At 47.3% G+C, this 15,945-nt stretch overlaps 1 protein-coding gene across 1 annotated transcript in view; it reads right to left on the reverse strand.

Moving 5' to 3' along the window:
* Nucleotides 1–3,028: 3,028 nt before the first annotated feature.
* VASH2 (vasohibin 2) overlaps nt 3,029–15,945 on the reverse strand; it is a 30,415-nt gene continuing 17,498 nt past the window's right edge. Inside the window, exons 6-8 of the mRNA XM_038760970.1 lie at nt 15,031–15,412; nt 12,339–12,454; nt 3,029–5,686 (exon numbers count right to left, since the gene is read on the reverse strand). Of these exons, the coding sequence (XP_038616898.1) occupies nt 5,614–5,686; nt 12,339–12,454; nt 15,031–15,412 (571 nt within the window). The 3' untranslated portion in view covers nt 3,029–5,613. The remainder of the gene's footprint in view (nt 5,687–12,338; nt 12,455–15,030; nt 15,413–15,945) is intronic.

The raw sequence follows: 15,945 nt of genomic DNA on the forward strand, positions 1-15,945 counted from the left end.
TGATCTTGGAGATTAAGTTCTGAAACAAAATGGTCATCAAATAGAGGATAAGACCTCTCACTAGGCTGCTGTTTCCCTGGCCTTTTTCCATTCAATTTTAGGAAAGAATCCAAACCCTCTAAAAAGAGGGTTGTTTGACTTTCTTTAAATGTGCTCAGTAGAAACTCAGTTTCATTAACAGTGGCCATATTTCAGCTTGGTTGAGTGGCTGCCACAGAATTGACCCCTTTTGTTCCTTAACCTCAGAAATAGGAAATAGCTAAGAGGATCTGCAAGCTAGCAGGTGAGGAGGGGCTTATTTGTTCTTAAAACTTCAGTCTTGCTTCCTAAGGTGTCCTCGGTTCCACTGCCTCATTTTCAGGTTTTTCTATTACCAGGACACTTTGAGGGGCTATGGTCTAGATTAGGTCATTAGTACTGTTATGCATTCAGTGCCGTTTGGACCACAAAGGAGTCTGAATTCAACTTTAACCCTGACTGGGTCTAAAAGAATATGGAATATTTTTGAGATGAATTTTCAAATCAGAAAGTACTCTTGGACTTCAAATCTGTGAAGTGGTATATTTAACATTAACTGTTAGTGATCATTTCAGGTAATGTCTTTAGAGCCACATACTGAGTTTTGTTTTAAGGCATGTTTTTGCTATGCATTCTGGCTAGGGAAACACAAGCCTTTTTAGAGTCAGGGTGATGCAGGTTCAGAAGAAGTAATTTGTGAGGCATTTAAGTGGGTGAGTACTGAAGCATGCATTCTCCGTAAGGCAGTTTCACAAGAATCCAATTCCTGTGTTCTTGGGAGAACTGGGGCCTCTGTAAATCCCATCTCCAAGCCCCTAGGGAACCCTGAGGGCCTGAGATCTGATGGATCTTTTTAGACTGTGAGCCCACTGTTGGGTAGGGACTGTCTCTATATGTTGCCAACCTGTACTTACCAAGCACTGCACACAGTAAGCGCTCAATAAATACAATTGATGATGATGATGATGATGATGGACAGGCTGCATTTTAGCGGTCTCCATCCCATGAGCAGCCGTCTCCCAGCAGCACCCAATTGAAGGAGAAATTTTCTCTGGCTGCCCAGGCAGAGAGTGATCAAGAAAGATAATTAACCTAGGAGAAGATGCCAGAATTATGTGTTCTCAGAGAAGGGGCGTTGCGGGGGAAAGGGGGTGGAGGACAGGGTTGTCTTTGGGGAGGGGAACCAGCTGTTCAGCTAATCACAGTTTACAAAGGGCAAGGAATTTCCCTATTCCCTTCCCACAGGATAGTTACCTGAATTACTAATCTGCAGCAGATGAGAGCAAATAGTCAACAGCTCTGGGCAGCAGACACCCCAGCCAATTGGAAGTTACCCCCAGGACTGCATGTGGGGTGAAAAGAATCATCAATCCTTTTTAGTGCGTCCCTGCTGTTTTGTGGGAAATGATACCAGCAGTGAATCCCCTTTTCATCCTTAGAAAACAAGACCGTTAGCATTGCCTTTTCTGCTTTTCAGACATTTTTATCCAGTGCAGTTTGTCATTCCTCTGGTTTGGGGACCAAAGTACATTTGTAATGAATATATTTACACTAAAAGTCTTAATAATGAGGCTCTTAATATAATAATAATAATAATAATAATTTTGGTATTTGTTCAGCGCTTATTATGTGCAAAGCACTGTTCTAGGCACTTGACCCTAAAAATGAAGGCAGCAGAATTAAATTTCACACCCCACATTTACCGTATTTTGATAAAAGCATTTAGTTGTATGGCTTTTTAAAAGCATATCAGTCCCAGCCCCAGAATTAACATCTAAGTAATAGGGAAGCAACAACAGCAGGGATTTATTCAGTGAAATGTTACAAGACAGCTACTTGTTTTTCCTTGATTCACCATCACTGACTTAAAATAGTTTGTTAATAGGGCCTAGAATTTTCCCTCATCTCTATGTTGTCAGTGGCCAAGTACTACTTGGCATGTGGATTGTGCAAATGACCAAATACAGTTGTTAAATCCGGAGTGACCTATACCAAAACATCCCTTTTTGATACTGAGAAAAAATGGAAATAGTGACCTGTGGTCATGAGTGAACACATAGGCAATGTCATTGTTCCACTGTCAGGCAAACCTACATGAAATCCAAACTTCAGGATATTGGGGGTTTTTGATACTCTAAGCAATATAGAGAAAAATTAGTTTTACATAATTTTCAACTAACATTTCACTTTGGCAACTAAAGTCAGAGACTCCTATTCGCTTTAGTTTCCTCACTTTGTAGAAGAAACTAAATGTTGGTGTGGTAGCATTCTCATTGACTTTACAGCCCATCTAAAGAAATCCATTCTTCATTCACTCTGTCTTTATTCGTTGACTAATGGAGATTGTGACTGTGGCCTAGTGATAGAACTTTGTCTCCACCAGGTAACAGCAATAAATTCCCACTATGATGAAACCAAAATCTCACTGATTATTTCAAGTTATGCACTGTAAAGAGAAATGGTGGAGGTCTGAAATGGAGGAAAGTCTTGAAGTGATACTTTGCCTGTTTTTGATGTGTGACTTTCGGAATCAGGAAGCTGGAAATTTGAAAACTTTAGAACCTGCCCACAGGCTTCTTTCACCATTTACTGTCAGACTGATGCAATTTAAAATTGGTTCATAAATTCAAACCCAAGGGATGGAATATGTAGAATTCATTAATTTCCAAACTAAATCAGTGTAGTCTGGTAAGAACTCTGGGGGCAGGAAACCACTAAGCTCAGTTTTGAGTAGGGGAAAGAAGCCCAAACCTCCAAGCCATTTTTTATTAAAGTTCCATGCTGGGTATAAACATACAAGTGATGAGAAAAAGCAAAACCCGAAACATGCGTCTGTTGGTATTCCCTGAAATACCAATGTAAAGTTTGCGTTTACCTAGAAAAATAGTCACTGAAACAATCACAGTTTTTCTTAAGGATTTTCCAAAAATGCATTTCAAGAACAAAGTCCAAAGAATACACAAGCTTGATTGTACTTCAAAAAAATTATACAAAGTTTCACAGAGCTACTCAGTTTAAAAAGGTTTCAGGTTAAAATCTGGATAAAATTAAAAAAAGGCTCAAGTTACCGATAATACCTATCAAAGTCCTTATTAAATAACTGATTTAAAAAAGTAAAATATTCATGATCTGTAAGAATTAAATATTTTCCCAAAATCAACTGTACTCAAAACAGCACAGGAGTATAGTGAAAATTAGTTTCTGACCCATTAAAACTTTGCATGAATTTCCATGACATTGGTTTAAAGTTGAAAAGTTTTCTCCAAGGTGATTGTGTTTCACAGGGTTATAAAGCATTTTTATACTGTAAGCAGAAGTTGATTGGTTATAATAGAGCAAAGCATAATTTTTCAAGTATCCTGGCCAATATAATACTTTAAAATATAAATGGGTGAATAAAAGAAGCTCTAACATATGGCTAGGAACAGGACTATGGTGATATGCTATTGAGACAGGCTTTTCACCAGGCTTCTCTCAATGTTGAAAAGGAAATCCTCAGAATAGGTTTTAGCCCATTGTCAGTCTTCTTCCGCAGGAAGGAACAAAAGGTAATAGGAAATCAAAAAATCCTGACCTAGGAAAATTGCTTCTGAACACATTCTATGTCAGTTTTTCACTTGCTTTTGGAAGGGATTCTCAAAATTGGGGCCGGGGGAGAATGAGGAAGAAAGGTTTAATTTCATTCAGTAATTCAACACTGTCAATTTCAAAAATGTTATTTACTAGATCCATTGTTCACTCCTCTCATCTCCCTTCCTGGCTATTGATTCTATCGGTCAATAGATTATCTGCTTGCTTGCCTTTGAACGGATGGAGATTAAAAATTACTGTAAAATTGTCTGACAGGAACTAAGAATGTTTTCCCCCACCCATCTTTTATAACCATACAGTAAATTTCATTCATTCTAAAGACTCAGCTATCTCCTCCATCTCCCCCTTCAAATTCTGGCTGATAAAGCCATACCAGAGCTTTTCTACAAGGAGAGTCTCTCTGGCAGGTGTCCGTTCTATCAGATGCAGACCCCTCTATCTGTGTGAACAAAGAGGAAATGGGAGAGCAGGCTCTCAGCCTGCAATGGTTCAACGTCTTGAGTAAACCACCTCCTTGATAGCACAGCTTCTGTGCTCAGTTAATACCTCCATTGAGGGAGCAAACGGACAAGTACCCCAACACAGATATTAAAGATTAGCACTTTATCTACATGCCCTCAGCCCAAGACTTCATTAGCCATACCCACTATAACTCCCCAAGTTAAGGCCCAAAAGCTCAAGTTGATATGTTCTCTGAGATCCAGAGATAAAAAGGCCGGGAAAGCTGGTGTGTGGAGGGGGTGGCGGGAGTTAGCATACAAAAGACCTGATGATTTTTCTTACTGAACTCCATAGGGTCACTGGATCCTGATTCCAAAATGCATTCTGTCAAGTCCCTAAGAACCCATGGAGTGGCTTCTGGAAGTAGGAGAGCAGAAAGTTCACATTATGTATTTCATGTCTGGTCTTAATATAAGACATCAAAAAATATCATCCCCACCAGCAGCAGCAGTGTATCTATCACCTGGAGATGACAGATACATCCCCATCTCTGGGATGCCTGGTTCCAGGTGCCAAAATAGATCACATATGGAGATAGAGTTCTCCAAGCCAACTCAGTTGACTGTGGCTTTTCTTTGTGGTTCCAGACATCACAAGTGGTTGTAGCTGCAATCCCAACAATGCTGACGCAACTTTACAGCCCTCTTGGACTCTTGTGCTTTCAAAGGAAGCCTGCAGTTCAAAAATTTGCGGCGTAAAGTAGAAAAACTTGCTAGAAGTGTTAAAAGTGTTAAAAATGTCTTACCCCATATCAGTCAGCATCTTTAAGTAAGGAAAAAAAGCCCACCCTGAAAATGATGTCCCAGGAGGGCATCAGTGCTTTTAAGAAAACACTCACATATTCAAAAAAATTATAATAATAATCTTAAAATGGTCCAGAGACAGAGAAGCTAGAGGGAAAAGATCCCTACCCAAACTCTGGGAAAGCAGTACAAGTCGGTTACAAAAAACACAAAATACAGCCGAGTATGCATATCTGTTTAAGAGAATTCTGAGGTAATATTGACTGTAAAAAAAAACCCCTGCCTCGGCTACTTTTATTGCTGAATGGGACATTAACACTGAACTGGAGTCAAACTTACTGTGTTCCAGCACTCTTCTAACAAAAGGGAAGGGAAGAAGAATGTTTACACCCATTTCCAAAGTCTGCCCATGTTGCACAAGGGCCCAAGCCAACAAGAGGAAAGAGGTAAACAAACGTAGATCATGAAAAACCTCCTCTCCCCAATCCCCCAGTGGTCCAACCCTTCCCCTCATCCTGGGGGGCCTGGCCTAGCCTTGAGAGGGATCGATTTCCCTGTCTTGACATTTTACGGTCTCCCTGCTCAGAGAACAAAAGGGAACGTACCCACCCACCAACTCAGTTTCTATTTCTAGGTGGATCTTTAAATAAATCCACAGGCTCACAATAACCAGTCGAAGTGCCTGCCGGAGATGCCGCTGGCTGGGTAAAGTGCAGAGAGACGCACCGCAGGAGCCCTCTTGCTGGTCCGGACAGCTGAGCTAAATGCGGATTTGGTAGCCCACTTCATTCAGAGTGCTGAGATCCGGCCCCTTCTTGTCTGACAACGCGGGCCTGTGAGCCAGAGGGAACAGACGGAATTTAGGATCAGAAAATGCCGGATTTGCAACGAGGCTTAAAAGTCCCACGGAAAGTCCGGTGTAGACGGCGGTCTGAGCAGTGCCTGCCAGGGCCCTCTTCCCAGACCACCAGGCCCCTGTCCGAGCCTGAGTTCTGCCACCTGAGTTCTCCAGACACACAACTATAAAAGAGTTCCAGAAGATTCTAGCCGGCTTCAATTACGTCCCGTTAGTTTTGTGCATAGAAGGCGTTTTGGGCTGAAAGATCCAGCTCAGAATGTATTTTTAGGCCACCGTGGCCTGGCTAGTGGCAGGTACTAGCTCAGGTGCTAGAAAGCCCGAAAGATTGACAGCAAAGTCAAGAGGAATCTGTTACCACCACCAGCGGGTTTCGGGGGGAAAGAGTGGCTCCAGCACAAGAGGGATGTGTGGGCTCTGAATGCATCGCCCAACCCCACTGTGAGAACCACCTCTATCTCCATTTTGGAAGATTAAAATCAAGTCATGCTCTTTATATAAGGTCATGGAAAAAAGTCCCAGGCACTGGTATCTTTCAGTTCTACTTTATGTCCACCAGGCCCACTGTATTTTCTTTTAGACCTGCCTAATTTGTTTCCGGCCTTATTCTGGAAGGTCTGTGTCAATCAGCCTGGCTTTGGCCCGGACAGTTGGGTGGATGGAGGCCAGAACTCCTGTCAAAGACCAAGGATCTGGAGGGTGTTGCCCCCATCCTGCCCACATTCCCTTAGTTCTCACTGGAACCAGAATCCCTCAATTCCAAAAAGGATTATTTTTATGCCACACTAATGCCTGAGGGAATGCCTGTGCTAGGGCAGAGACAACTGAGGGCCAAGCTAGACAGTGCCTGGTCCTCCTTGGCTTCCTTCCATTTCTCTTCTCCAACACCCACTTCACAAGAGACAGTGAATTAGAAGTGTTTTTCTCTTGGTTTATTCCCCTGCCTTCTGCTTAGAAGAGGCAGAGGAAAGACCCAGGTTCTCATTTCCTTACGCTTTTGATTGACTGACTGTTCGACTGTTGTTCCTCTGACTCCCTCGCAGGCAATGAGTGTTTCCCCTCCTCCCCCCACCACCATATAGAAGATAGGTCTTCAACTCTTTTTTGGGCTTCCATTTCCCTCTGGGCAGGCTTCAGGTGAGGCCCTGTGTCCGGGGCTTTAGCAGAGGCAGGTGGGGGCTTTGAATCAATCAATCAATCAATCGTATTTATTGAGCGCTTACTATGTGCAGAGCACTGTACTAAGCGCTTGGGAAGTACAAATTGGCAACACATAGAGACAGTCCCTACCCAACAGTGGGCTCACAGTCTAAAAGGGGGAGACAGAGAACAGAACCAAACATACCAACAAAATAAAATAAATAGGATAGAAATGTACAAGTAAAATAAATAAATAAATAAATAAATAGAGTAATAAATATGTACAACCATATATACATATATACAGGTGCTGTGGGGAAGGGAAGGAGGTAAGACGGAAGGATGGAGAGGGGGACGAGGGGGAGAATCACCATTACTGTCAAAACGTAGGCCCAGGGAAGGTAAGTGACTTACCCCGAGTCACACAGCAGGTCAGTGGCAGAGCTAATACTAGAATACAGTTTTCCTGACTCTCACACCGCTGGAGTGTGGCCCCTATGGCCACAGTTCCATAGGAAGAGCAGGCAGCTAGGTCAAGGATCACAGGAAATCCAACCCACAAAGCCAGGATATAATATGGCTTCCCCCAGGAGCCTGGGACAGCCAGCCAAATACCAGGAGTGACTGGCCAAACCGCGATGCTCGCTGGTCACCGTCCAGAAGCTGCCTGGGCCTTTGAATGGAAAGGGGAGTCTGCGCTGAATAACCACTTCCCTAGTCAGCACGTCACTCGGGTCTCTCCAGGGGAACGGACCTCTTGGGAGGGCAGGCCACCTGGCCCCTCCATTTGTAACGCAGAGCTTAGGGAAGGGAAGCCTCCAGAGTACTGTAACTTGCTATTCTCATCGCTAACCTCTTGGCCTTAACTGTAAGGGAGAGGCAGCCAGATTAAGGCCGTGACACGGTCTACCTCCTCCATATTTAGAAGAGCTTGCTGGATCCAAAGCCCCTCCTCACTCATTCACTAGCGCAGGAACTAGGTCAGAGTGAAATCCAGACTCAGCTCTGATGGGCTGGGGACAGGATGAGGTAAAGGGGCGGACAGAGGGAAGGGAAAGCCAGCCCCTGGGGTGAAAGCTCTCATTCAAGGAGCCACATCTCCAAGACCAACACACACCTCTCCCTCCCACAGCTGCGGGCAGTGGCCTGCTTCCCCCCACTGCACAGCCCCTGCCATCAGCTGACACCCAGCCCGCCCCAAACCCTGCCCTTCCATGTTTAGGATCCAAGCTGAGACCCAGGACTGGGGAAGTCCCAGGCAGTGGTGACAATCATTTCAACGGCTGAAGCCGCCTCCGTCCGCGAGAAGCCAGGACCCACACCGTGAGCCAATCCTCCTCCGGTAAAATAGGGCAGCCCTCAGGAGGCTTTACAGTTTTCAAACACCCTCCCTTCATCAATCATCATCAATCGTATTTATTGAGCGCTTACTATGTGCAGAGCACTGTACTAAGCACTTGGGAAGTACAAATTGGCAACATATAGAGACAGTCCCTACCCAACAGTGGGCTCACAGTCTAAAAGGGGAAGACAGAGAACAAAACCAAACATACTAACAAAATAAAATAAATAGAATAGATATGTACAAGTAAAATAAATAGGGTAATAAATATGTACAAACATATATACATATATGTTTGTATACGTCAGAGTCCTGGCGAGGCCGGCACCTGGCCAGGTGAGGCCACAGACTGGGCACTGAGGACTGGTTTGTATGCCCATTCCAGATCTGCTCAGGAAAGGGTGAGGCTGGGCTTCCCTGCTGGTGGGACAGCAAGGGTTCCACCTTGGTTTAGTGCAGAGAATCCCAAGTCCACGGAAACCATGTGTTCCTGCAGGTCCCAGAGGCCCTGTTCCCATATCCCCAGGGCAGAAACAGTAGCCCGCAGGTTCAGAGATTTATCCAAAAGCACCCAGCAGGCCAGAGGGGAGGTCATGTCCTGACCCTCAGCTCTGTGCGCTTCCCTCTGCTCCAGTGTTTATCACAGTGTGGTCTGTGGGCAGGTAGCCCTGACCACCCCACCGCTCCTGACAGTGCCAGAGACTTCCACCTCTGCAGGAATAATCACTGTGGTATTTCTGAAGTATTCCCTATGGGCCAAGCAATTATACTAAGCACTGGGGCAAATACAATACAATCAAATCAGACAGAGTCCCTGTCCCATATGGGAAAGAACAGGTATTGAGTCCCCATTTTACAGATGAAGAAACTGAGCCTAGAGAAGTGTTTTGCCCAACGTCACGTAGCAGGCAAGTTGTAGAGCAGGGATTAGAACCCAAGTCGCCTGATTCCCAGGTCTGTGGTCTTTCCACTAGGCTCACTGCTTCTCTAAGGTGAGCTCCACTCTGGGTCCCTTCTTTGGATGCACAGATGGGACCCAGTCTAAAAGTGACACACTGAAGACAGAAGGGCAAAATTATCCTTCCCCAGCAGAGGTGGCCCGCAAGCTGCTTGTCACCAAAGTGGACCTAAGGCTGAGAGGATGGCAGACAACTGTTACCTTGGTTCTCTGCTAGAAAACCTCACTGGGGGCAGTGAGCAGGAGGGGCAAAAATGGAAATAGGGAACTCGAGGGGGTGGAGAAGGAGCATATTTAGACCGGGGGCCTCAGCTCCATTTTTCCACAGCTGAAGCCCAGCAGTTGATGATCTGCCCCGGTTCAGCTGATACCCTACCCGCCCCCCCTGCCGTCACACACACCCCACCAACCCTGTAAGTGAACCTCCTGGAGACCACCCCCTTCCAGAAGGGACATTTGTTCCACTTGGACAACTGCGGAAGGAGAGACAAGAGCCTACGGCTGAAAATAGCCTGGGTGGAGGGAGAGGGAGGAGGGAGAGAGGGGTCAATCACAGAACCACTCTGGTCGTCCAGTCCGGCCAGGGGGCTGGAATGCCACTGGGTAAGCCTCAGCCACTCAGTGACGTGGTCATGGAGGGAAAATCCTCCAGCTGCTGCTCATTCCCGAGGTGTGATGTGGTCCCAAACCAATTTAGAAATGAGCAGATGTCCCTTCGGGATGCTGAATAACACTATAAACATCCCACCATGGCTCCCCTGCAGCCCCACATAGACACACACATATATTTTCTCTCTCTCTCTCTCTCTCTCTCCGCCCCCCCACCCCCCACCCCGGGCATAAAGTACACTCAAAACCATATCTGTTGCTTTCTGAACTGCAGAAAGCTGTTCCCTAAAGCTGCAGGACCTTTAGTCCCTGGAGAAAACCCTGCTCTATCAAGGAAACCCAGGAAGAGAGCAGAGGAGGGGCTGCATTTTCTCTGTTGGTCCTGGCACGGTCGGAGGCTCACCCAGCCCTCCGAGGCCCAGCAAGCCTGGGGCTTCAAAGCCCCCCTGGGGAGGAGCAGTAAGGGCCTGGGCCTCAAAAAGGTGACCTCAACAGTAAGTGTCCCTTAGACGGCTACTGGGCCTCTACTATGGCTGCCCCCTTGGCTGGCTGCCTGCCCACCCTCTGACCACCTACAACTGAGCCCAGCTTAAAGGCCAAACCATCTTAAAACCAAACCAAGCCACGGTTTGAACTAATCCTGAGCATTTTTACATGGAGCCTGAGGACCAACGCAAGACAAGTGAGTCAAGAGGGGCGTCAGGAGGGGAGGCAGGGAAGAATGGGGCTCCTAGGAAGGCGGGAGCAGTGGCAAAAGGAGCAAGCCCCCACCCCCCTGCCCGCCAGATACCTTATGTTGCCAATTTGTACTTCCCAAGTGCTCTGCACATAGTAAGCGCTCAATAAATACGATTGATGATGAGGATACCTCGGGAAAAGCTGCTCCTCTCCCCACCTCCCTGTGCCAACCTGGGGAAAGCTATCCTCTCCCCTGGGACCCCCTCAGCCTCCACACAGGTCCCCTAATGGAACTTGGAATTGTATTCTGCCTTTGCCTCTAACTTGTACCCCAAACTCAACCCCGATTTCATCAGAAGAATGGGGTGACTTCTCCTGCTTGTCTCAGAGTCAACTCTGAGAAGCTGCATGGCCCAGTGGATAGAGTACAGGCATGGGAGTCAGAGGGACCTGGGTTCTAATCCCCACTCCACCGCTTGTTTGCTGTGTGACCTTGGGCAAGTCACTTAACTTCTCTGTGCCTCAGTTACCTCATCTGTAAAATGGAGATGAAGGCTGGGAGGCCCAAGTGGAACATGGACTGTGACCAACCTCATTATCTTATATCTACCCCAGTGCTAAGTACAGTGCCTGGTACATAGTAAGGACTTAAAAAATGTTATTTCTTTAAAAAAAACCCACATCTGGCGAGGGGAGGGAAAACTTTGCAGAATCGGTGGTGGACACATGACATGAAAATACCTAAGAGAGCTCTCCCTTAACTTCCCTCAGATATTCACAGTCAGAGCCAATACCTTCACCTACACCGAGGCAGAAACTCCTCCCCCTCTCCATCCCCCCCCGGCCTTACCTCCTTCCCTTTCCCACAGCACCTGTATATGTTTGTACATATTTATTACTCTATTTATTTTACTTGTACATATCTATTCTATTGATTTTATTTTGTTAATATGTTTGGTTTTGTTCTCTGTCTCCCCCTTCTAGACTGTGAGCCCACTGTTGGGTAGGGACCGTCTCTATATGTTGCCAACTTGTACTTCCCAAGCGCTTAGTACAGTGCTCTGCACACAGTAAGTGCTCAATAAATACAATTGATTGATTGATTGATTGATTACTAAGCACTTGGGAGAGTACAATACAACAATAAACAGGCACATTCCCTGGCCATGTGCAGCTCACAGTCTTAATCCCCATTTTACAGATGAGGGAATTGAGGCACAGAGAAGTGAAGTGACTTGCCCAAGGTCACACAGCAGACAAGTGGCAGAGCCAGAATTAGAACCCATGACTTCCTATAAACCACACAACTGATTGTGGGGGTCAGACCCTACAGGCGTCTCCTCTATCCCTAGTAAAATCCTATAATCCTGCCACATAATCCTGACTAGATCCCATAACCCCTTCTTATTAGGTGCAAATTAGGGCTTCAACATCTTCATGATCTCCCCTGGACACTGAGGAGTGTCCTCAGAAACCTTGGACACTGAGGAGTGACATTTTAGCTCCTTCTCTCGCTGAGAAGACCGAGCATGGTGGTTTAAAAACTCCACTACCACAACCACAAAATAAATGTGACAGACACACAAAGAGGAAGGCAGAAAAAGAGAGAAGAAAGAAGAGATACTGGAGTTCCAGGAAGATGAAGTCTCATAGAGACTTACTACTACTGCTGCACCACATGGCGCTGAGGTGCCATGGCCACATCCGTGGCCACCTCCACAATGGCCATCTTCCCCACAGCCCCCTCCACCATCACCATTTCCAACATGGCCAACTCCCTTCACAGTGGCTACCCTTTGTCCTGCCCCATTTGGGTTGGACGGAAGCATCATTCCACTGAAGGTAGTGTGGGGAAGAGAGGGTGAAGGATCAAGAGAGGACAGCAGGTTGACTGTAACTTACGATTTGTCTCGCCGGCCGGTCCGCCTTGGGGGACTCACTGGCCTCCTCCGGGGGGAAAGCGACTTGCCACGACTTCTCTCTCTGATGGGCGAGTGAGCACTACAAGGTTTCAGAAGCTGAGAAGAGAATATCAAGATTACAGGAATCAAAATCTCCTGGAAATTTTATGCCTCCACCAGAGCGGGCCCTGCCTCTGAGTCCACACAATTCTCCTCTAATTTTCAGAGAGGGAGAGGCCAAATGAAAACTGATTTTAATGTGTCACCTAAGCAAGACGCTAAACTCCTTGAGGACAGGGATCATGTCTACTCACTCTGTTGTATTTTCCCAAGTACAGTGCTCTGCACATAGTAGGTGATCACTGACTATGATCCACTGATTGATTGAAAGTGATCACCCAGGTCTCAAAACTCCACCCAATTATTCCAGCCAATATTCTGTCTCTGACAGAGGCAACATGAAGCCTGGAGGAACAGGACTCCTGTCATCTGGGGCCGATCTGAGCTGCTCCCTTTCTCTGGAGGGAGATCTTGGAGGGAATTCCGTGGTGGGGTTTAGAAGGCCTCATTAAAAATGTCTCTCGTCCCCCCTACACCAGCCAGATTGCTATCAGGCCTTTCCCCATGGAGCAGCATGGCCTAGTGGAAAGAGCAGGGGACTGGAAGTCAGAAGACCTAAATTCTAATCCTGGCTTTTGCCAGCAGTGGTAAATCACTTAAAAATTCCCTAGGCCTAAGATTTTTCATCCATGAAATGGAGATACAATATCCGTCTCCCTCCCTCTTAGTCTGATCTGATTATCTTGTATCTAGTCCAGTGCTTGGCTAGTATCTTGTATCTAGTAAGCGTTAAACAAGCAGCATAATTATTATCACTTATGTTTCCCAGGTTAACCCTCTCAGAGGCCTCCCTTCTCTCTCTCTAATCTCCACCTACAATAGTAGTAATATTATTTATTAAGCATGCACTGGGTGCAATCCACTGTACTAGGGGCTTGGAACATGCAAAACAAAGAGGTAGCATGTTCCCTGCCCATAAGGTGCTCCCATTCTAGTAGGGGAGACAAACGTGAAAGCAAATAAGTGAATGAGAAAGCCTGGGGAGCGCCCTGAGGAAACCAAGCCCTCTCCACTGGCTCCAGGCAGCCCTCAGGAGAGCCTCGTGCCTGGGGCCCAGTGATCACAAGGCGACCTGATCTTCCCAACCAGGCAGGATGCAGAGGCAAAGGTTAGAAGGATGGAGGTGGGAGCCGTAGCAGTGGCGGCGGCAGCCGCAGAAGCATCAACTGCGCACTGAAGGCTCTGCCACGTCAGCGCATCAGACCCAAAACCAGCTCTTCTGCCTTGAGTCCAGCGTCTGCTGGAAGCCGAGACCTGAGCTGACCTCTGTGGGGTGGGAGTAGGCTGCAGCCTGAAGACAGCGACAGGCTCACCCTTTTCCTCCAGGAAGTTTCTGGGCAGAACCACGATTCAAACTGCCCCCAGGAGATCCTAGGCTCGAAGACAGCTAGGAAGGCTGTTCAGTTGTGGGCACCCCATTTGGACTGGGTATTCAAAGAAGCCATGGTCCTTTCCAGCCCAGGACCCCCAGGCTATCTGAAGACTAGGGGATCTCCGCCCTCCCTCCTCCCTCCCTTCATCCGACGACCTCCTCTCATCCCAAGCCACCCCCTCCAATGGCTTGCCCTTCTAGGAAGGCTTCCCCAGGCCAAACGAGCATCATGAGTTCTCCCTTCTCCCCTGAGCCTCGAACTACTGCCCTTCCCTCGGACACCTGTAACAAGTTTCCAAATCAGGAAACAAGGGAAATAATACCGAAGGCTAACTTGAAAAATTAAAATACAAACCATTCCATATCCAGGTGGGATCCAAACACATAGGCACCAACTCCATGGGATGAAGGGGTCCAGTGCCCCTATGGGCTTGACATTACAGGAGCAGAACTAGCCCTGCTGCCTTTTAGACAGGACGAGCAGCCTATGCTGGACTGGCTTGTCCTCTGGAGCCAGAAAAGGGCAAAAGTGCAGCAGGGTCCTCACTAGACCATGGCACCTCTGGCTCAGCTGGCCGGTCCTGGGCTGCCCTGAGCTGTTGATGCTTGGCAGCTGGGCAGGAGGAGCAGCAGTATCAGGGTGGAGGTTGCAGATGGGACTGACCTTCCAGCTCCATTCCACCTAACAACCCTTCCCCATCTCCTGGACCCTCTTCCCCTCCGAGGGGCAGGGGCAGGGACTTTCTAAAGGAGGCACCAAACCTCCCCCTTCTTACATGTCTATCCCCCCTAGCAGAAGGATTAGGGGGTGTCAGGGCAGTGCCCCCAACAGGAGACCATTTGTGGCAGGTGCCACAACAGCAGCATGGCCTTGATGAGTAAGTTGCCCCATAAAAATTGCGGTATTGGTTAAGTGCTCACTATGTGCCAGGCACTGTACTAAGCGCTGGGGTGGATACAAGCAAATCAGGTTGGACACAGTGCCCTGTGCCACCTTAGAATGGAAAGTCATCATCAATCGTATTTATTGAGCACTTACTATGTGCAGAGCACTGTACTAAGCGCTTGAAGTCCTGGCAGGCGGGTGCCTGAATCCCGAGAAGAGCCTGTACAGTGCCTACTACGTTGTGGGGCTCAAGGAACATCAAATCAGGAAGTCACACTTCTCAGCTAATCCAGCCACCCCACTCCACACACCTACCTTCATCCTCAGATCCCGAGCGTATTTCTCTAGCTCCTTCCGGATGTCGGCCCTCATCATCTTGGCCACGTTGAGGACCAGCTGCTTCCACTCAATGGGCTGAAAGCTGTGCGGCTCATGGGGGACATACAGCCCGATTTTGACCTTTTTGACCGTGTGCAGGTATTTCTTGTAGGAGTCTTCGAAGTCGAACACGAGGTCGCTCAAAGTCCGAAAGGTCAGGGGCTTGTCCATCAGGTCGGACCTTCTGCTCATGCCCAGAGAGCCGTAGCGACCGTTACAGTAGATCCCGAGCACCACGTGGTGAAAGTAGTTCCCTGAGAAGTGGGTTTTAAAGCTGATGGGGAATCGCTCAACCGAAGGCTGCCCATTGGTTAGGTATCTTCCAAGGACTGAGTTAAGGAAACAGGATCGCCTGGAAAATCTGAGCACCAGAGACTCCTAGGTGGGCAGAGGCAGCTAGGTGATGTTTACCCAAATAAACATGGGTAAACAGCACAATTATTGTCACCTCCCAGGTGATGTTTCTATTGTACTCTCCCAAGCGCTCAGTACAGTACTCTGCATACAGTAAGTGCTCATAAATATGACTGATTGACTGATTGGTCTTCTCAAAGTCCTGGCAACCTGAAAGTTCTAAGATTCCAAGAAGCAGGGGGTTGGGTAAGCAACAAAACAGAGGTGAGAGGCTCAGTGTGTCAAACTTACCAGCAAGACTGTTGTCTGCTGCTAAGTTACCCTAAGACAACGATTTCCATGCAGCGTGACAGGCAAAATAACACAGGCAAAGCAAATCCTTCCGGCAGCCTAGTTAGCCGAGGGCCCACCCCCAATCCAAAGCCTTCAACCAACTCTGCACTCCTGTCCCCACAGATGCTCGGCCCTTCTGCTCAGGTGGCCAAATTCCCTAAGTGA

Source organism: Tachyglossus aculeatus, chromosome 19 (assembly GCF_015852505.1).
Source record: "Tachyglossus aculeatus isolate mTacAcu1 chromosome 19, mTacAcu1.pri, whole genome shotgun sequence".
Lineage (NCBI taxonomy): Eukaryota > Metazoa > Chordata > Mammalia > Monotremata > Tachyglossidae > Tachyglossus > Tachyglossus aculeatus.